This window comes from Homalodisca vitripennis, chromosome 2 (assembly GCF_021130785.1).
Source record: "Homalodisca vitripennis isolate AUS2020 chromosome 2, UT_GWSS_2.1, whole genome shotgun sequence".
In the NCBI taxonomy this organism is placed as follows: domain Eukaryota; kingdom Metazoa; phylum Arthropoda; class Insecta; order Hemiptera; family Cicadellidae; genus Homalodisca; species Homalodisca vitripennis.
This window is the reverse complement of record NC_060208.1, coordinates 5,008,633-5,031,238: the sequence shown is the minus strand read 5'-3', so window position 1 is coordinate 5,031,238 and position 22,606 is coordinate 5,008,633. Positions and strand designations below refer to the sequence as shown.

General features: G+C 34.3%; 4 protein-coding genes across 4 annotated transcripts in view; all 4 read right to left on the bottom strand.

The window, feature by feature from the left end:
- Positions 1-1,470: 1,470 nt before the first annotated feature.
- On the bottom strand, positions 1,471-6,820 carry LOC124353446 (zinc finger X-chromosomal protein-like). The gene is made up of 2 exons (XM_046803285.1): positions 5,441-6,820; positions 1,471-3,228 (listed from the first exon to the last, which is right to left on the bottom strand). Exons 1-2 carry the CDS (start codon positions 5,568-5,570, stop codon positions 2,987-2,989), a joined length of 372 nt encoding a protein of 123 aa, XP_046659241.1. The 5' UTR covers positions 5,571-6,820; the 3' UTR covers positions 1,471-2,986.
- A 1,863-nt stretch (positions 6,821-8,683) lies between these two features.
- On the bottom strand, positions 8,684-13,344 carry LOC124353445 (zinc finger protein 425-like). The gene is made up of 4 exons (XM_046803284.1): positions 13,335-13,344; positions 12,829-13,071; positions 9,758-9,925; positions 8,684-8,913 (listed from the first exon to the last, which is right to left on the bottom strand). Exons 1-4 carry the CDS (start codon positions 13,342-13,344, stop codon positions 8,684-8,686), a joined length of 651 nt encoding a protein of 216 aa, XP_046659240.1.
- Positions 13,345-13,920: 576 nt separating this feature from the next.
- Positions 13,921-14,446, bottom strand: LOC124356120 (longitudinals lacking protein, isoforms N/O/W/X/Y-like). Its single transcript, XM_046807273.1, has one exon. It carries the CDS (start codon positions 14,309-14,311, stop codon positions 14,030-14,032), a length of 282 nt encoding a protein of 93 aa, XP_046663229.1. The 5' UTR covers positions 14,312-14,446; the 3' UTR covers positions 13,921-14,029.
- A 97-nt stretch (positions 14,447-14,543) lies between these two features.
- Positions 14,544-22,606, bottom strand: part of LOC124353444 (zinc finger protein 721-like) — a 53,802-nt gene continuing 45,739 nt past the window's right edge. The window contains exons 21-24 of the mRNA XM_046803283.1: positions 20,194-20,487; positions 19,671-19,677; positions 16,061-16,447; positions 14,544-14,815 (exon numbers count right to left, since the gene is read on the bottom strand). Of these exons, the coding sequence (XP_046659239.1) occupies positions 14,583-14,815; positions 16,061-16,447; positions 19,671-19,677; positions 20,194-20,487 (921 nt within the window). The 3' untranslated portion in view covers positions 14,544-14,582. The remainder of the gene's footprint in view (positions 14,816-16,060; positions 16,448-19,670; positions 19,678-20,193; positions 20,488-22,606) is intronic.

Genomic DNA, 22,606 nt, shown 5'->3' with positions numbered 1-22,606 from the left:
ATATATTCCTGAGGAAAAACGCGTTAAATTTAATTTCCCAAGTTATTTCCCCCTCTCGTCCAACCTCACATTACTCAGTTGGATCTATCGTTCAGTTAACTCGGCCCAACTCGGTGACCGTTGCTGGAACACAGCAGTCATGGCATTCACCGAATGTCACACAATCATCTCAATAATTTATTCTGATAATTGCAATGCTAATTTTAAATGCAAACATTACTCAGTTGGATCTATCGTTCAGTTAACTCGGCCCAACTCGGTGACCGTTGCTGGAACACAGCAGTCATGGCATTCACCGAATGTCACACAATCATCTCAATAATTTATTCTGATAATTGCAATGCTAATTTTAAATGCAAACATTATTCAGTTGGATCTATCGTTCTGTTAACTCGGCCCAACTCGGTGACCATTGCTGGAACACAGCAGTCATGGCATTCACCGAATGTCACACAATCATCTCAATAATTTATTCTGATAATTGCAATGCTAATTTTAAATGCAAACATTATTCAGTTGGATCTATCGTTCAGTTAACTCGGCCCAACTCGGTGACCGTTGCTGGAACACAGCAGTCATGGCATTCACCGAATGTCACACAATCATCTCAATAATTAATTCTGATAATTGCAATGCTAATTTTAAATGCAAACATTATTCAGTTGGATCTATCGTTCTGTTAACTCGGCCCAACTCGGTGACCATTGCTGGAACACAGCAGTCATGGCATTCACCGAATGTCACACAATCATCTCAATAATTTATTCTGATAATTGCAATGCTAATTTTAAATGCAAACATTATTCAGTTGGATCTATCGTTCAGTTAACTCGGCCCAACTCGGTGACCGTTGCTGGAACACAGCAGTCATGGCATTCACCGAATGTCACACAATCATCTCAATAATTTATTCTGATAATTGCAATGCTAATTTTAAATGCAAACATTATTCAGTTGGATCTATCGTTCAGTTAACTCGGCCCAACTCGGTGACCGTTGCTGGAACACAGCAGTCATGGCATTCACCGAATGTCACACAATCATCTCAATAATTTATTCTGATAATTGCAATGCTAATTTTAAATGCAAACATTATTCAGTTGGATCTATCGTTCAGTTAACTCGGCCCAACTCGGTGACCGTTGCTTGAACACAGCAGTCATGGCATTCACCGAATGTCACACAATCATCTCAATAATTTATTCTGATAATTGCAATGCTAATTTTAAATGCAAACATTATTCAGTTGGATCTATCGTTCAGTTAACTCGGCCCAACTCGGTGACCGTTGCTGGAACACAGCAGTCATGGAATTCACCGAATGTCACACAATCATCTCAATAATTTATTCTGATAATTGCAATGCTAATTTTAAATGCCCAAACATTATTCAGTTGGATCTATCGTTCAGTTAACTCGGCCCAACTCGGTTAACACATCGGCAAAATGCACACAATCATATTCATAATTGCAATGCTAATTTTAAATGCCCACATTACTCAGTTGGATCTATAGTTCAGTTAACTCGGCCCAACTCGGTGACCGTTGCTGGAACACAGCAGTCATGGCATTTACCGAATGTCACACAATCATCTCAATAATTTATTCTGATAATTGCAATGCTAATTTTAAATGCAAACATTATTCAGTTGGATCTATCGTTCAGTTAACTCGGCCCAACTCGGTGACTGTTGCTGGAACACAGCAGTCATGGCATTCACCGAATGTCACACAATCATCTCAATAATTTATTCTGATAATTGCAATGCTAATTTTAAATACCCACATTACTCAGTTGGATCTATCGTTCAGTTAACTCGGCCCAACTCGGTGACCGTTGCTGGAACACAGCAGTCATGGCATTCACCGAATGTCACACAATCATCTCAATAATTTATTCTGATAATTGCAATGCTAATTTTAAATGCCCACATTATAACAAAATTGATGTTTAGTGAAGAAATGTTCACATTTATTATAAACACACTATTATAAAATAAACGTTATTATTAAAAGCTATCGATTTTGGGGTTAAAAGCAGACCGTCTGTCTGTGTCATAGCTCCTTATAGAAAGTCTTAGAGACTTGGAACTTCATACTTACGTTTCCCTGGGCTCAAAGAAGAACCCTATTGATTTTTGGGGTCCGTGCGTTAACTCTTGATCCTTTGTATTATTTAAATAGATTAATATATATTAATCATCAGTTATAACTCTCAAATGTAGATAGTAACTTTTATATCAGTATATAAACTTAAAACAATTGTAACTTTCAAGAATCGATGTTACTATATGGAATCCGGAATTTTATACAATACACTTTAACAATAACAATCTAATACTGTCTGGGATATCAGTCTTACAAGTGAGGCGGTATACAGTTTTTTGAAAAAAAAAAAAACTTTCACTCTGAAAACTTAATAAACTGAAACATATTGTTTTAGTAACTGTTTTTGTATTCTAAGAACTGTAATATTATATGTTATTACGATATATTACAATTAGATAATCACATAAAAAAGTCCCCTCAATATATAAAAATAGTCTTGTCAATACCATTTTGACAGTGTAAAATCAGTTTATTTTTATAACATGATTTTTACATTAAAACAAAATGTGAAACGACTTCATAACGTAATGGAAGTAAAACGTATTCTGTTGTGTTATAAAGAAAATTGAACATAAAAGCCACGTAACTTAGTAAAAATATAACAATTTTATTTCAAAATCACCTGAAAGTATGAAGTATTTAGATCGAGACAATTTTTTGGATTTTTTACTTACATGAATCGAGATTTAGGTTCCAAGTATCAAAATAAAAATTTTCGATGTAATTACGTTTTCCAAATTTGTTATAGTGATAAAACTATATGTAGTTTCGTATTTCACTAAAAATTACATAAATACTTGAGTTAAAGTAATACGCCAGACTGTTTTATCTATGTTATTTGGTCACTATTGCAGAAAACCGACAGTTCAGTCCGCTCTTAAGCTTGACGTAGATTATCTCCATGTTTGATGGCGATGTGGGACTGGAGGTTGCTCTTCTGCTTCGCCTTGTACGGACAGAACTGGCAGGAGAACTGTGGAGACTTGCCGCACTCCAGGCGAACATGTCGGTTGAGGTTATGTTTCCTGTTGTACTTGCGGCCACACTGTACACACTCGTGCTCCACGTCTGGTGTCAACACTGGCAAGTAACAGTGTGTCATTAGAAACGTTTTACAATCTGATTACCTATACTGTACACACTCATGCTCCACGTCTGGTGTCAACACTGGCAAGTAACAGTGTGTCATTAGAAACGTTTTACAATCTGATTACCTATACTGTACACACTCGTGCTCCACGTCTGATGTCAACACTGGCAAGTAACAGTGTGTCATTAGAAACGTTTTACAATCTGATTACCTATACTGTACACACTCATGCTCCACGTCTGGTGTCAACACTGGCAAGTAACAGTGTGTCATTAGAAACGTTTTACAATCTGATTACCTATACTGTACACACTCGTGCTCCACGTCTGGTGTCAACACTGGCAAGTAACAGTGTGTCATTAGAAACGTTTTACAATCTGATTACCTATACTGTACACACTCATGCTCCACGTCTGGTGTCAACACTGGCAAGTAACAGTGTGTCATTAGAAACGTTTTACAATCTGATTACCTATACTGTACACACTCATGCTCCACGTCTGGTGTCAACACTGGCAAGTAACAGTGTGTCATTAGAAACGTTTTACAATCTGATTACCTATACTGTACACACTCGTGCTCCACGTCTGATGTCAACACTGGCAAGTAACAGTGTGTCATTAGAAACGTTTTACAATCTGATTACCTATACTGTACACACTCATGCTCCACGTCTGGTGTCAACACTGGCAAGTAACAGTGTGTCATTAGAAACGTTTTACAATCTGATTACCTATACTGTACACACTCGTGCTCCACGTCTGGTGTCAACACTGGCAAGTAACAGTGTGTCATTAGAAACGTTTTACAATCTGATTACCTATAACGGTTTATGGTGACGTAAACATGTGTAAATAATCAAAGTTTAGCCGTGCATTACAAAAGCTTACATCTCTTCACCGATTTTTATGTTTTAGGTGTCAAAATGTTTGTAATTAGATCTAGAAACTATTGTTATTCTTAAAAAACTTAACAATCTTATTACTTTTTACGGTATTAATCTTTAAAACTTCAACAAACCGCTTTCTTGAAATTTGATATAAGAATATAATACTGACTGACTTTTATCTTACTTCGAGTCTTTTGTGCTAAATTTGAGTTTCTAATCTTTTATGGGGTTTTAAATAATAATAATAGAAAGAAAAAAAGCACTTCAAAATACATACAGTGAGACAGACGGTAAACTAAGCATTCATAATTGCTGTATATATTATACTTTTTGTTTGTCTGGACACGAATAACAAATTCTCAAACATTTTCAGGAGATTTCGTAAACATTCTGTACATAACAACAGAAGTCATGCAGACAATGCAACTACGTATTATTATGACTTAAAGATAGAATGTCTTACAAACTTACAATGTAAAGCTTGTAGGTCTGACAACTATTCCCAGTACTATCGACTGTGATATGTTGTATTTACCGATGGAAAACATTATACACCTGACAAACCGCGCCGTCAAGCAGACATATGGTATGAAAAACAAAAGCAACCCCTTTACCCCTGATCATGCCCATGATCAACATTTAAATCAGACAATTACATATTTCAAAATTATACAATATACATCACTCCTTGCATTTTCAATGATGTAAACAAAATTAAAAACAGATTGTAAAGGTCTAAAAAAATGTTATAAAGTAATCAAGAATGATTGTACAGCATCTAGTTTGATATACCTGTACGCTCACAGTCGCTGTGGAGAAACTCCTCATACGTTATTTCATGCTGTCATCATTTTTAACTGGAACATAATAATTTAATGAACTACTCACTCACTCATAATGTACTCGTAATGATTGTACAGCATCTAGTTTGATATACCTGTATGCTCACAGTCGCTGTGGAGAAACTCCTCATACGTTATTTCATGCTGTCATCATTTTTAACTGGAACATAATAATTTAATGAACTACTCACTCACTCATAATGTACTCGTAATGGTTATTGGCGTATAATTATTTCTATATCCGTGGAAAAGTTAAAAAAAGGAATCTACAAAAACTTAGCAGATTGTTTGAAATTTAAAATCAAAAGCATGTAAGACGTCTCTATACATAGAAAGAATTGCAAGATAGTATTAAGTGTAAAAGATTAATCGGTATAGAATAAAACATGTGCAAAAATATAAAATTTAGTTTTTAAACTCTAATGATATGTACAGTTTGCTTGTCAGGTTACAATAATACAAGAACAATATGTACAAGGTTTTATTAAAACATGACATGACACAATTAACTAGTTTCTAAAATTTGGCCATGTTTGCAGTACAAGTGGTATTTCAGTTTGCTCTTCTGCTTCGCTCGATACTCACAGAATCGGCAGGAAAACTGAGGCTCTTTGCCGCACTCGAGACGCTGATGCCGCATGAGGTTGTGCCGCAGGGTGTACTCCTTGCCGCAGTCCTGGCACACGTGGCGACCTGCCGACGGATCGTCAGATTAGATGGTGGTTACGAGTATCGATAGTAACCGAGTACTCAATATTCAATCGAATTATATATCGATACTTTCCGATAATATACACACATCACATTTTAAAAGTCCTTAATAGCTGTAGACGTACCAACACGTCCAGTAGCGCCGAGCTCTGATCGCGGCCAGAGCGGAGAGTTCAAGGTCAGATCGTGGATATTACGTGCTGTTTCAACAACTGCTTAGACTTTGAATAAGTACGGTTTCTTTACGTAAATTTGTGTTGAAAACTGACTGGTTATATTATACTGTTGTAACATCCATCATCTTCCGACAGCCAGCTAATATTTTGATGTAAACATGTGATTTCGACGTAGTACCAAAATTGTAAACCAGGCTGAGACACTTGTCATAGTAGTACTGAAAGTAGCCATCAGAGAGCAGTCAATGATCCTTACGCAGTAAGAAATAAATAATTACCAGCCGTGTGTCACAGACGTGTAAACACGACAGTAGTGGTGGTGTGCGCCCGGCTCGACGTGTAAACACGACAGTAATTGTAGAGGCGCCCGGCCTAACGTGTAAACACGACAGTAGTGGTGGTGGCGCCCGGCTCGACGTGTAAACACGACAGTAGTGGTGGTGGCGCCCGGCTCGACGTATAAACACGACTGTAGTGGTGGTGGCGCCCGGCTCGACGTGTAAACACGGCAGTAATGGTAGAGGCACCCAGTTCGACGTGTAAACACGACAGTAGTGTTGGAGATGTCTGGCTTGACGTGTAAACACGACAGTAATTGTAGAGGCGCCCAGTCCGACGTGTAAACACGACAGTAATGGTAGAGGCGCCCGGCCTGATGTGTAAACACCTAACAACAAATTAAAACTATATTTTAAAATTCTGTAAATATTGAGTTCCTTCATAAACAAAACATAGCAATATTTTTGTAATCAAACTACTTAAATTTACTTACAAATTAAATATTTTATTTATCCTCTCTTGATATTTTCGCCAAACTGCATGTTTTACCATGACACAGTAATACAAATAAGCTCTTCTATTGAAGGCCTTGAACAATGGAATGTTGCTAGCTAATTATGCAGACTGTGTCATTGTTAATTCCTTTCATCAACTGTTGGTAAAGAATTAAAATGGATAAAACACCACCTCACTGATTAGAAGAATTACAGTCAATGATCGTGAATATTTACGTTTACTAAGCAATTATACTTGTTCAGTATTGTAAACATTACAATAAAGGTTAAAGGTTATATCGTTTTATAACTTAATAACAATAAGTACAAAATCTATTCACTCTCAACTTTGTATCATCACAAAAATTTAGATAATATCTATTTTATACTAAGTTCCGTGGGCTCCTTCCTAGCTTAAAGTAATTTCTTGTCTGCTTACAATTGAAACAAGCGAAAAACAAACACATTTAGTTCCGAAATACAATCATCGTTGTACATACTGGCAATCAAAAGAATCATTTGCGTCCATCTTATTGCGTATAAAAGTGGACAGAGCTGGTTGTTAGGCCAGTTAAATGCAACTTCAGTGCAAAAGGCAATGTCCAGCTTCACAAGGATGTTTTAAGAAATCTTCCATCTAGGTTGTACATTAACCTGCTATTCTTTAATCACTCCGATTATCTCTATATTAGAATGAATTGAGCAAAGTGGAATTACTTTTTTGTAGCTTCACTACACTGAAAAGCATATCGACAAACACGCATCGTCAGTGTATTGCTGCTGATGCGGGGTGGAGAGGTAAAGAACATTGCAATTTGATCGTAATCAAAAACATAAAATATTCCAGTGCTTAGAAAATAGAACCAATTTACTAACTTACATTAACGTTAATAATTTATTGCAAGGAAACAAATTAGTTGCAAATTTGTATAGACGTTGTAATATAATAACATAGCAGTGAGAATAGTAACTTGTTTAATTGGAGAAAAACTAGAACATTGAACAATTAAGAAGTACAACCATTTCTAAAAATTTGTTTTATTTCAATCATACAAATTATAAAGTAATATCATATTCATTCGAATGTTGACTCGCAGGTCACAGAATGAAAATATAGATATCGTACATAGTTTGTCTGTATCTGTAGTTATTAAATTCAGTGTTATTGTCGCCATATTATTCGTCGAATTAAGTCAACAATTTAGAAGATGAATGCAGAGATAAATATATAATTGTATCTACAATTAATTAAATCCAATGAGTTAAGGCTGACCTCTATTTGTAAACTTATTATCTGCTTATGATCCAGCGGATATAAATACATTTTATTAATATTTTAAAAACTAAATCTAGTAAGGAATTCTAAATATATCTAGTAAAACTGATAATAATGGCGTTAAATTAATCATGTATTTAATAAATACACGAATAATTTACCACCAAGAGGAACTTGTAATTTATTACTAAATATAAATAGATTGACAACAAAACAGATTGTACTTCATACATTTCGGTGTTACTCTAGTGACTTAACATTGATTCGTGTTTCACTCGTTGTTTTAAACATTCGAAATTAAGATGAGTTGAATCAACTAATTACAGTTGATATATATATATATATATATATATATATATATATATATATATATATATACACACACATATATATGTCAAAGAAGCGAATACTGTTATTATAAGTTATACGTATATTAAGTTACAATTGAGAAAATGTTGCTGATTTGTTACAGTTCATGTATCCGATTTGATTTAAATACATTTTAATAATATCAGACCTTTTCATCTTTGACGTCTGGAAAATATAAACTTAAAACGGAGATAATTTTTAGAGAGTAAAGTGTAACCTTCTGCCGGTGTTTGTGCATCTAAAACAATCTTCAAATTGATTTCCAACACCAGACAATAGTACAGAAATAATCCTTGAAGAAAGAAGCATCTCTTCCTGACACTTATTTTCTAAGGAACAGTTTTACTTACTGGCTACTGTATGAACTATGTTCCTTGGCGCACATAACACAAACACATATTATCCAGTTTCGTCATAATTATTATTGATGTGGGATGACGTCACGAGACTAGCAGATGGAGCCGGCGCGCCCACTGGTCCCGAACTTGACCCCTGAGGTCAGCAGGAAGTCTTTGTGTTTCAACAGCACATGGGATTTGAGGGTCCCCTTCTGCTTCGCTTTGTACGGACACTGAGGACACTGGAACTGCGGGTCCTTGCCGCACTCGAACCGGACGTGCCGGACCAGGTTGTGCTTCAGGGTGTACTCCTTGCCGCACTTCCCGCAGGTGTGGCGCCCTGCAAGAACACATGTCAGGTGTATCTCGTGAACCAACGTTAGAGATGCAAACGAGTGGGTGGAGGGCGATATTCTTGGTTCTCAGCACCGGGAACTTGTATTTAGGAAAAAATAAAGTGTATTTAAATTCCAGTCGCGTTACCTAAATAATACTACCAATTATAGTCTAAAAGATGGATTAAATATAGTAAAAAAGCTATCGTGAATCCATTAAAATAAAAGTAAGACTATCCTTAAATATTAAATAAGTTAAAATTAATATTGTTTTATTGCTAGATCAAACGATTTTTTTATTTTATTGAAATTCCTGAGTGGTTTACGACATTACAGTAAATGGAAAAAGAAAGTGAACAATATTGAAACCATTGATAGCTGCTGATAATAAACGTACATTAATGAAGTCGACAATGCACAATAGTATAAGTGTAAGCCGTCGCGCTGTGGCAAATGTATTTGTATTGGCCTATTTGACCCAATACATCTTCTCAGCGCTCTACGATTTCAGTCCGCATTAATAGGGTTGCAAAAAATGTTTCAGTTAAAGCTCATGCCGATCAGTCCATGGTAAGTCACCGGATATTTGTGGCCGTAGAGGAAGGTGCTGTTACGTTGGATGTGAAACCTCTTTCCAATTTCCTTGTTTTCGTACTTATTGAACGAGAAACGATTATGTTAATTTTGCATGATTTTTGGGTGTCATGAAAAATTTAAGAAGGTTCTCATAAAATTTAACACAATATTTTAAGAATAATATCTTTTATTGACAACAGTAAACATAGAAGAACAATGAAGGTAGTAAAGTGGTTGAGTAAAGTTATGATGCCATGAGATGTCCGTGCTTGCTGTACATGTGTGACTTGAGAGTGCCCTTCTGCTTCGCCTTGTAGGGACAGTGAGGACAGGCGAACTGAGGGTCCATGTTGCACTCGTAGCGCTGGTGCCTCGTCATGTTGTCCTTCCGGGAGTACTTCTTGCCGCAGCCGCCGCAGATGTGGATCCCCAGCAGCCGTCCTGGCCAACATACGAGGCGTTGATGAAATGCTTCAATAGTTACTCTATTGATAATTTATAGTTGTTTTAGCCCCTGGAATGTGACTTGTCTTGCAGTAGGGGACTTGCCTTATGTCACACAATCCAGAACTTTGGTTTATGTCTTATGGTGTCATGTGTTCCGAAGGATTTATTCCTCCATTATAAACCATGCAGAGAAGGTCAGAACTCAAACACTGACGAAACATTCATCTCTGATGATGAAGGAACAAATCCTACGAAACATATATCATTATAAGACAAAAACAGAAATTTATGAATTACTTGACGGAAGATAAGTAAATACCCTAAAGTAGGCAGGTAGCCGAACTGAGAAATTGATCTAACGGTCATATTATCTTTGAGCAGCGAAGATGGCTGTGGTTAGAACACCCTCCAATATCCTATCGATAGATTTGTTACGTATGTCTAATCCAGTCCAATCGAATCCTCGAGAGGCTTTGGTAAATCCATAAAATAACAAAGGAGTAAGATTCATTTTCTTCTATTTCTCTAAAAATTATTTGATTTCTCAAATCTTCTATAAGGTCACTTTCTGCTTGAGACAACAAAAATTACAGGGAAACTGTAGGGTTTGACTACTAGGGGCTTTCAGACGATCTCACTTTTCGTAAATATTGAATGTATGTTAATGTAAATGTGATATATTGTTTATTTTCTTCTATTTCTCTAAAAATTATTTGATTTCTCAAATCTTCTATAAGGTCACTTTCTGCTTGAGACAACAAAAATTACAGGGAAACTGTAGGGTTTGACTACTAGGGGCTTTCAGACGATCTCACTTTTCGTAAATATTGAATGTATGTTAATGTAAATGTGATATTGTTTATTTTCTTCTATTTCTCTAAAAATTATTTGATTTCTCAAATCTTCTATAAGGTCACTTTCTGCTTGAGACAACCAAAATTACAGGGAAACTGTAGGGTTTGACTACTAGGGGCTTTCAGACGATCTCACTTTTCGTAAATATTGAATGTATGTTAATGTAAATGTGAGATTGTTTATTTTCTTCTATTTCTCTAAAAATTATTTGATTTCTCAAATCTTCTATAAGGTCACTTTCTGCTTGAGACAACCAAAATTACAGGGAAACTGTAGGGTTTGACTACTAGGGGCTTTCAGACGATCTCACTTTTCGTAAATATTGAATGTATGTTAATGTAAATGTGAGATTGTTTATTTTCTTCTATTTCTCTAAAAATTATTTGATTTCTCAAATCTTCTATAAGGTCACTTTCTGCTTGAGACAACAAAAATTACAGGGAAACTGTAGGGTTTGACTACTAGGGGCTTTCAGACGATCTCACTTTTCGTAAATATTTAATGTATGTTAATGTAAATGTGAGATTGTTTATTTTCTTCTATTTCTCTAAAAATTATTTGATTTCTCAAATCTTCTATAAGGTCACTTTCTGCTTGAGACAACAAAAATTACAGGGAAACTGTAGGGTTTGACTACTAGGGGCTTTCAGACGATCTCACTTTTCGTAAATATTTAATGTATGTTAATGTAAATGTGAGATTGTTTATTTCAATTGATCCGGGTATAAAATTGGTATTTATTTTAACAATAGTTTGAAATAATGGTACGTATTTGTAGGACGCTTGATACAAATGGACTTAATTTCTCCAAATTAGCAATTCCCCTTTTAGTTACGCAGCGGCGTAGACAGTCGGGACAGGAAATTAGGTTCTTTCCCACCCACACGTCACTTTGGTGCTGGTTTGGCACATTTGGCTTCCTCCAGCAGTCTTCCAAGTTTTCCGGTCCACACTGCGAACACAGTTTACACCCCTGAGGATACTTATCCTCGACGTGGAGAACCATCTTCACTCAAAACATGTTGAACTGAAACCAATATTTCGTATTTACAAAACGTTTTTAAATTTACCTTCAACAACGTAAAAAATAGGTCAAATGAGTCGCAGTAACATGATTTGCGGTTCACTTTGGTACGAAAAGGGGAAACGCATAATATATAAATAAATAAGACGATACAGGTAGTATGTAATGTTTTATTATCAAAATGTGCTTTCAGTATAAAAATAAGCAAGACATTTTCGGTTTTTCATTTAATACTTAATTTGGAACTTGTGTAATTTTTAAATTCAAAACTTGTACTGAAAATGAAAATTTTCGACTTATGTGAAGTTTTTAACTCCATACAAATCAAGCTAAAAGAATATGTAGGCCGGCAACAAGGACTAGAAACATGTTTGACGTGTGGGAGTGATTTTGGAGTGACGCTAACACCATTGTCTCGATATAATATGAGTTTGATATCTGCATAAACAACATATATTGCTATTTTTAAATAGCGTCAAGTTCTAATCGCTACTCGATTTCTTGTAATGGCACAATCAACCGTTTAAGGGTTGATTAAATTATTGGCCTCTACGAAAAGGTATAATACAAATCGTACAAAATGTAGTGCCATAACTGTGATAAAAGGGAAACCCATAATATACAAATAACACGATAAAACAAATGAAACTACTCGAATAAAAAAAACATTAACATACGCATTGTCAATTTTTAAATTTTAGATTTAACTGAACCAAATTTCTAAAGGAACTGAATAAACCATAAAACATAATGAAGTGAAAAATTTATGTAAAACTCACTTAAAATAGCATTTTTTTTGCTATTCGCTTAACAGATTTTATTCGTGCTTAGATGTGTTATTTTTATCCTCTAAAATCGGCGTACGATAGACCACTCTGTATGGTCACGTACAAGTAAGTACAGGTGTACAGTCCAAGGTGTTAATAAATTGCTGAAACCAGTGTGCCAGTTAAAGAAATTATTAACTGATTTGGATGATCTTAGCTAAATCTTGTTTGGCTCCTATTAAAATCTATACTCGAAGCTCTATCCAAAGCATCTTTCTCGAGAATATTCTGAGTATGTTTCGCCCCCATGTGGGCTTTCAAGTTCCCTTTGGTCCACGTGCGATGGGGACACCACGGACAAGAAAACTGGGGTTCCTTCCCACACTGGTAGCGTTGGTGTTGGTTCAGGTTCGGCTTCCTGCTGTACGACCGTCCGCACGGCAAACAGACGAACTTGGACTTCCCGGCCTCGTGCACGACCTTGTAGCCTGGCTCTGAAACACCGACACTGTGTTAATAACTTTTTACAGGCCACTCAGTAGTCTCATATAGCCTCTTAGTTGTGATTTGTCAGTATTTTAACCAAAATTTAAGTAGTCAGTAAGGACTTCCTAAACGGTATGGTTGTGATACAATACTATGAAAGGTATAATTGTACTAATAATCTTAGTATTAAATTAAATTTTACAAGAATTAAAGGACTTCGAATTAAAAAAAACTCTTTGTGATATGTTCGAGACAATATGTACAATTCTACCTGAACCCATTATGTAAGACCATTCACACCTTTCTAAAACATTCTTCTGGATTTATAATTAGCCTTGTATTCTTTAAAGTACCGTACAATATTTTGTATTACGATGATTGGAATAATTGTATAAAATCATGCAAGTTCGGTAGTTGGCAGTTGATCAAGTTTGTCTGAGCACATTAAACGAGCACAGTAGAGACATTCACGGCAATTATTGTTATATACTTATATAAGCTGATCTTTGCAAACTCAGTGTACTTTTGAAAGTGCAATAAAAAGTACATTTTATTGCACTTAAAGTTTGATGTTCAGAAATGCGGTTTTAATGCTGTTTTGATTAAAAGATTAAAGCGAGAAATATACCTGTACATTTTGAACTCTTTTGAATATTTACTGTTTTAATCTTCTTTACTTTTCAATATTTTTAAATAAATGTTTTTTCTGATGAAACTGTGCAAACTCTTTCATTGCAGTCTTTACCATAATCACCAAATCTTCACAAAAGTCTACCCATACATAATACAGCAGGGAAATATCTACCACAAATAAATTATAATTATTGCAATAATTACAGTAAATGAAGGACACAATACATTTTTAATGACAAGTGTATTTATGAAAACAATATCATATTTTGAGCTTATTAAAAACAATTGTCCAGTCCATAAAATAGAATTGCTTCAGTTGATAAAAAAGGAACATCAATGTTGTGCACTGTTGAGTTGGTGAGGGTGTTTCAGGATGATATGAGTCTTCATGTTTCCGCTCTGTTTTGTTTTGTGGTCGCAGTGGGGGCACTTGAACTGTGGTTCTTTACCGCACTCGAACCGCACGTGGCGCTGTAGGTTGTCCTTGCGGTTATACTGGCGACCACACTTGGTGCAGGAGAACCGCAACTTCCCTCCGCAGTTTTCTTGGATCAGGGTCATCAAGTCTGTAACGTCAGTGAGCATGGATTGGTTAAGGCTGAACTTTATATTCATGATTGTATTCCACGAAGTAAAAGTCCTGTTAGTAAACTGATCTCTGAAGTGCTCCACTGTTACTGTAACATTAAAGCCTCCAAAAACAACAATACTACTTTATTACGTAAAGTCATCTCGTGATTGTATGAACTTTTTACGTGGAACTTAAAGTGTATTATTGTCCAGTCATGTGAAAGTAAAATAAAATGCACCAATAAACAGGTACGGTAAATGTAAAATGAGAACAATATTTAAAAAAGTACTTTTATTTTTATTAGTACAAAACCTTCTAGAATTTGTCAGGATGTTTGAAAAGAATGTGGGTCCTTAGATTGTTTCTCCTCTTAGCACGATGTGGACAGTGCGGACACTGATTCTGCGGTTCCTTACCGCACTCCAACCGCAAGTGACGCTGCAGGTTGTCTTTGCGGTTGTACTGACTTCCACAGTTACCGCATGGAAACACCTGGGATCCTTCCAAACCGCTGAACAAGGCCGGTAACAACTCTGAAACTGAAAAAATAAGTTAGAGCATTGTACTTTCTACTTTTCCATTCACAGATTGTAAAGGCGCAGATTACCCAAACTTACAAACAAGCATGTTTTTTATTATATAATCTCTTTTTTTGAGTTCATCTGATCTAAGAATCACTTGTTTAAGACTGTTTAAAACCTTCTGGTTATTACACTACTTACATGGTTATAGCGACAAACAACACCGTGACCGATTTCAGAAAATACGAAATTGTCATTCTTCCTATTTATACCTTAAATCTCTACTCGATATCGAGATGGTTAGAAGTCCATATGTGATTTCTACAAGTATATAGTTCTGAGCAATTATTTTTGATCAGTGTTTCACATATCTGATCAGAATATAGATATTTGCGTACGTTAATCTCCATTTTAAATTATTTAATTGAATAGTCTACACTGTGAAACACCAGAAACATAATATCACAAGTTAATATAAATGGCCATTGTATAAAAGCCGTAATCTTAATATTCTATAAGGTATTAAAAGTCATGCTATAAAAAAATGTTGCAAATGTTCAGGTTCGTACTGAAATAAGGCAGAAACTGGAACATAGACAATGAGAATGTATTACTGTGCTTGGATCAGTCCTTATGCTTAAAAAACTCATCAATTTATCATCGAAATTGTTATCCAACGAAAATTATTGCTAAGTAATTATATATTTAACCCCTTCTTATTTTTACTAAACTCAATTTCATAATTGTGTCGCATACTACTAGACTCTTGAATGTACAGAACTACTGCAACAATGCGTCTTACTCGAGACTTGCAAACAAATACTCGTTAAATGAAAAACGTATTGCAAATTCTTTAAACGGGTTTAATTGAACCTAATCGACTTAAAATTTAGCTACGCCAATTTATTTTGACTGGAAATCGTTTGAGCGCGTTCTACGTACTATAGCATATAATTATAAAGCAAGCACAGACACTGACTGGGCCTTAAAGTTGAAGAGCTGCGCAGCGGCTGTTCCTTGCCAGTAATATTCAATTCTACGCTTAACAACATAACCCAGTTTTTTCCTTAACGACAAAATTATCGTTAGGAATATTTGGAAGAATCTGTTGCAATTTTATAAATTTCAATCACCACATGATACCACTTGTCAGTATTATTTACCACCAAAGTAAAACTAATCTACATAAAAATAATATTCGGTAATATAGGATGCTTTTTTATTTTTACGTTTTATAATCACACACAATTTACAATATAGATTTAAGAGATTACACAATTTCCTTGCATTTATCAGGGTGTTTGATGAAAATGTGACTCTTGAGGTTGTTTCTCCTCTTGGTGCGCTGTGGGCAGTGCGGGCACTGGTTCAAAGGCTCTTTACCGCACTCTATCCGCAGATGGCGCTGTAGGTTCTTCTTGCGATTATACTGTCGACCACACTGGTAGCAGGGAAACCGCATCAGATCTACTGAACTGCCTTCCATGAGCGAGAACAAGCCCGCAACTGTCCATACGAAATTAACTTTCATTAGGATTTTAAGCCTAAACTTAGTGCTTAGATCTACCTTATTTTTGACCGATCTCAATAATAGTGAATATGAGAGATATACAAGTATATATGAACGCTCTCTGCTTGGAATCTCTGATACATATAATCCTGATTAATATAAAAAAATATTCAAAATATGTTCAAAAAGTCAAAACTTCTTGTTGTGTTTTGTATCTAAGGTTGGTTATACTAAGCTCATAATTAACAAGAGACTTTAATTAAATAAATATAAACATAAATAAATATACAGGGTGTTCCAGAATTATCTGCCAACTTTTTCAGATATTATTCCTGTAAAAAAAACGTAGTACCATATTTAAACCTGCGAAAATTGGAAATGACGTATACACACCAACTCATTACGAATTGATGAAAATCTATAAACGTATAAATAAAATACAGAACAGGGACATACCAGTGTTGATGTTGATGACGTTAACCAAAACGATGCTCCAGATTTACCATCATGTAGACCTATGTCTTCACTTATCGTGTACAGGGAGGTCCGCATTCATAAAGTATGTATGAAAACTACAAGACTCAAATATAGGTAAATATGATTGTGAGAATGTTGAAAATGAGAATGGGTGAATTCATTAAGACTTTGACAGCTAGTGTTTGTAGTGACAGCTAGACTATGACTAAACTGTTGTATTTATTTGTGCATGTGGTGCTTGTACGTTAAAGAAATTAAATAGTAAATGTAGAAAGAAAGAGGAATGTATGGGTCACAGATAACTTGGTACAAACAATCAATAGGGAAAAATTGCTTATATAAGGAATACTGTAAAAAATAGATTTAATTTAGCATTAAGAAAAGAGTATAATAATCTTTCAAGGTATGTAACTGGGCAAATTAGGAGAGCAAAATTGGATTATTATTCTTCATTGATTGACAATTGTAAAGGTGACTCCAGGAAATACTGGAATGTTATTTAAAGGCATTGTTAAAAACAAAAGGAGTTTCTCTTGTCACTTTAAGAATTAATGGTAATTTAGTTGATGTTAGTGGTAATGAATATTTAATTGCTAGTGAGTTTTTTAATAATTATTATACATCTGTTATTCCTGAATTAAAAAATAAAGCATTTGGTTATGACATGTTTATGGAAAACTGCAATAATGAAAATGAATTAGTTGGAAGTTTTTAATTGTACTTACTTGGACGTGGTCAATTCAGTTCATGTCAATAAAAAGACAAACGTAGTACGGGTGTAGATGGTATAATATATACGTACTGTTAAAAAAAATCTTGATGTATTTGCTCCTCTTTTGTATAGTATGTTCAAAAAATCTTTAGAACAAGGAAGAGTACTTGATGAGTTCAAATTGGCCATTGTAGTGTCCCTATTTTTAAGTCTGGTGATAAATCGGAAGTATCTTCTTACCGCCCAATTTCCGTTATTAGTGCAATAGCAAAGATATTTGAGAGAATAATTAAAAATAAAAATACTTGATTTCTTTACTCAAAAGATTTTCTTTTCTAATAATCAGTATGGATTTATTCCTGGTAGAGGGATAGACCTAGCAGTTGAGAAAACATGTGAGTTCTATTGTAAATGCATTCAGATAAATATAAATATACAGTGGCTGTTTATCTAGACTTTCAAAAAGCATTCGATGTATTAGATATTAATTTGTTGTTGAATAAATTTGGGAAATTTGGTTATGGTGGATTGGCTCTTTTCATGGTTAAAAATCTTTTTGTATAGGAAGAAAAACAAGTTGTTAAAATTAATAATGTTATTAGTGATCCATTGGAATTGTACTTTGGCACAGCTCAAGGCGGAGTCCTGGGACCTCTTATGTTCCTTGTGTACATCAATGACTTGTTAGAATTAGATATGTATTCAACTGTGTTTGCTTATGCTGATGACACTGCACTAGTGTGCTCTGCCTACAATAAGCAATCACTACAGCTTAAGATTAAAAAAGATCTAGATAAGGTCTCTCAATGGCTGTCAACAAACCGACTTTTGATAAATTCTACTAAGTCTAAGTGTATAGTTTTTTATGATTATCACCTCACTAATGAGCATTTACAACGGGAATTTAATTTTATGTGTCATAAGCACCAGTGTATTTATAATTGTGCTTGCAGTAATATTGAGGTAGTTGACTATGTAAAATATCTAGGCATGTATATAGATAAACGCCTTAAATGGGACCCATCACATTAATTTTTTATCATTGAAATTAAGAAAGGTAAATTATGTTTTGTATCATCTTAAAGGTTTTGTAAGAAGTGACCAATTAATGAATGTTTATCTTTCTTGGTTTGAAATCTAATGAGGTTTGGAATTATTCATTATGGCGGAAGCCTACAATTCTTGTTTAAAATCAGTTATTATGAATCAAAGGCATGCTGTGAGAACTATATACAATGTTAAAACGCATGGACAGAATGAGCTACCTTTTTAAAGAAAAGAATATATTAACATTTGAGCAAACTTCATAAGTATTCAGTAATCTTGTATATTACCAATTTATTTACCAATTTGACCTTAGAGAAAGTAATAGAGTCACTAGAGCTAGTCAACAGATAGTTTTAAGAGTTCCTTTCTTAACTAAAGAATCAAGTAGACACCAGTTTTTGCTATTTGGGTCCCAGAATATATAATAACTTCCTGCTGCACTATGGCGATAGAATTATGTTTGAAAAAAACCCAAGGTAAAAGATGAAAGCACTTGAATATTTGAAAAGTATGCCAGTTGAATAAACCTAAAGTATTGTTTAAATTGTTGTCTTGATCCAAATTGTTTTTGTTCTTGTGTTTGTTATATTTTGTATATTTTATATTTGTTATGCTTTGTATATTTGTTATATTTTGTATATTTGTTATATTTTGTATATTTGTTATATTTAGTATATTTGATATTTATATATTTTATGTATTTGTTATAGTTAATATAGTTAAGTGTTATAGTAATTTATAAAAGGATATAGACTGCTTAGCCTGTACCGCTTGTGCCTCATAGTGGTTAAAACATTCATAGTATGTGGTGTTGTAGTATTGAGCTTGATGTTAGCATTTAAAATGTAAGAAAAAAAAACCAACTGCACTCCCGCACGCGCATGCTGCGCATTGGGAGAATATTGTTTATTTGTATTATATGAAAATTTTTTGAATAAAATGTTTTGAACTTGAACTTGAACTTGAACTTGAAAGTAAGGCCCAGATAATAATAAGTACAATGATAACCTCAGAGTGAGCAAAAGTTGGCGTTACCTTCTGTAGGACTAGAACCTCGAATTCGTTATGATCAGAAATGAATTCTCTTAATTTTGTTAGTATCAAGACAAAATAAAGAGAGTTAAAAAAATACTGACGAAAGCTCTAAAACAATTAAAGATCATTTTAATTCTTAACAAAAGATTTGGAAAATACATAATTTTTTAGAATGAATTCCCAAATTATTCTGTGTTTGTACTTGACAAAATACTGGTTTTGTACTAGTCCAAGTTTGTTGATTGAATCAAATTAATGTTAAATTATCACTCACGTGGTTGAAAATATCAATGTTAGCTCTTATAGATCATGTACACCCCACATAGTTGTTTTGGAAGTTTTAATGGAAATTTAAAATAACTCGAGAACATAGTAACGGCATAATGCATATACAGTTTCAATTTAATTTGCAAATTCATGTAATCTGTATCAAATTAGTGAAACGCATGGGACTTGCTATCAATATCACCAATAATACAAGGTTTTCGAAATCATACAAGAAGTCAGGTAAGACTAGTTTATCAAACCATTTAATCAAAATTATTCTGTTTACGCAAACCTTGATCTTTTTTTAGAAATAAATGGAAAGTGTAAAAGACCAGGATGAGCAGGAACGGATCAGGCTGTGTCCACGCACTGCTCGGGATGCTTCGTCACGATGTGGACTTTGAGGTTGTTCTTGCGCTTCGCACGGTGCGGACAGTGCGGGCACTGGTGTTGCGGTTCTTTGCCGCACTCCAACCGCACGTGCCGCAACAGGTTGTACTTGCGTGTGTACTGGCGACCGCACCTACCGCACGGAAACATCTGCGAAGCCTCGAAACCACTGAGCAAAGCAGGTAACAGCTCTGAAACTATAACAACAAGTTCTAGCACTAGTATATTTAGCTGTATTACATTACACTGCTTACATAACAATTCCAGTCAAGACTAATATTATTGAATTTGAATATTTCTGTCCACTATTGAATCCGACCTTGTCCACTACTGCAGTTGATGCCACGCGTACGAGTACAGTTGTGAGGATGTATAACGTTACCTGCTCTCCCATGAATCTTACTTATCAACTAAATTAGTTTCATTACACGATAATTATATTTTTAAAGATAAAACCTCATGAGTGTCCCCAGTACTTTCTATTAAAAGAGCTGCAAAAATAATGTCCCACCCTGCTCGTCTAGGAATTATATGGGGAAAAATTATCCTAATAATCTAATATCTAATATACTTCCCGACGTTAAAATAAGATTATCTAGTAATCAATGTTTAACATTAGTTATCTTTTTCAAATATCGATTGATTAAATGTATTGTGTCCATTTCATTACTCTAAAATTGCGTTGCCACTTTAGTTGCTAATACATTCCGACTTTTATTTTGTGATTGCTAATTTTTTAGATGTGGACAATCTTCTGACCTTTGAAATGAGGAAAGGTTAGAGAGGCCATCACCTACCGAATCACACCTGTAGATATAAATATATGTATATATATATATATCTAATAAAAATATCTGGAGAGAAAATTACTATCCAGTGTAAAACTTCCTTTACAAAATGTATAATGAGACAAAACATTGATGGCAATAATATAAATGATGGCAACAGCTAATAACATTTTTGCACAGGCATGTTACACTATACAACATAATATATCATAGCTGATATTACTGATTTCAATAAGTTAATATCATATTTAGAAATAAAATGTTTATTAAACTGAATATTTGATTCGGGGATTGAATACGAAGGTTGATATAATAAAGTGTGTATTGCAATGTAATGATTGACGCAAGTATTAACATAGTGCATTAATAAAATAAGTATTGTAGGTGAAAAATAGAACTGGATATTATTTTTATTTATCAATTATCTAACGTAATCCTACCTTAAACGATCAAATTATTTAATGATTAATGCAAAGTTTATCTAAACCAAACATTTACGTCAAGGATAGCCAACACCGTAAAGCCGCTATCATTTTTCACTATAATATTATAATACAGCTAAATTACAATTAATTATAATAATTGATAAAAAGTATACAATGTAATACGACACTTGTTTAGTAAAGTCTAGCAATGTATATTACTTATCTGTTTAAAGTTTGGATTTTCTTCATCTATTATAATAAAAACCTTTCCATCACTTTACTTGATTGCATGACGGCGAATTTAATAAAACCTGGAGTTTTACAGTAAGTTTAATGAAATTCAAGATTCTTTATAATCGGCTAAGAAATTAATCAGACAAAACTGAATAAACTATCGATTGTATAAGTTAACGTAACCGTGACTCAAACCACCTCCTCGGTATTCGAATTTGAAACCTCTTACAACCATTAAACTCTTGAAGACAGGTATAAATAAATAAATGGATAGAACTAATAATACATGTTTTATTATTTGGCAATTATACATGACTATCACTATTAACATATTCTCACAACGTTAATAGCCTACTTTGACTATTCGTTTTTACTCGTAATATTTATATAAAACCAGTTTATATAATATTATAAAATCAATAGTAATTGAAATTACAAAATAAAGCCACAAGAAGTTTCATTCCACACTTTAGGAAGAATATAGACTTTTGCAGGTTGTCTGAAAATTGTAAAATAACTATGAAGTCGCTTTCCCTTAAGTGAAGTTTAAAATGTTCTGGAAACCTATTGCCGCTGATCAAAGTTACTAAATGTAACAGTTTTGTCACTGTCCATTATACCACGTGTCACGTGACAGGAGTTGCTGAGGTTGCTTGCAAAATATAAAATCTAGCTGATTTCATTGTCTGCGGACAGACGGACGGACATACAAAAGACATCTCCCCGGCAGACAAAAGAGGAATTGTGTCAATATACTGAGTATTATGATTCAATGACACTCTGCCAAATTTCACGTTTGGACGTGCGCCATCATATAATTCATTCTTGTCAAGGTATAAATTATTAAATTTAAAGTGAAAATACAGGTAACGGGCTAATTACAATAAAAGAAGCAGTTAACTCATTCGTCGGTAGAAGAATAGTTCCTTAGAG

What these genes read in the sequence shown, in the direction of transcription:
- LOC124353445 (XM_046803284.1), bottom strand. An exon ending in TGCTTTGGATAGAGCTTCGA is followed by an intron (nt 9,926 to 12,828) that starts GTATAGATTTTA and finishes TATGTTGGCCAG; the next exon opens with GACGGCTGCTGGGGATCCAC. An exon ending in TCTCAAGTCACACATGTACA is followed by an intron (nt 8,914 to 9,757) that starts GCAAGCACGGAC and finishes GTGTTCTTGCAG; the next exon opens with GGCGCCACACCTGCGGGAAG.
- LOC124356120 (XM_046807273.1), bottom strand. Translation starts at nt 14,311, where the DNA reads ATGAATATAAAGTTCAGCCTTAACCAATCCATGCTCACTGACGTTACA.
- LOC124353446 (XM_046803285.1), bottom strand. Translation starts at nt 5,570, where the DNA reads ATGCGGCATCAGCGTCTCGAGTGCGGCAAAGAGCCTCAGTTTTCCTGC. An exon ending in TGGCCAAATTTTAGAAACTA is followed by an intron (nt 3,229 to 5,440) that starts GTTAATTGTGTC and finishes ATAGGTAATCAG; the next exon opens with ATTGTAAAACGTTTCTAATG.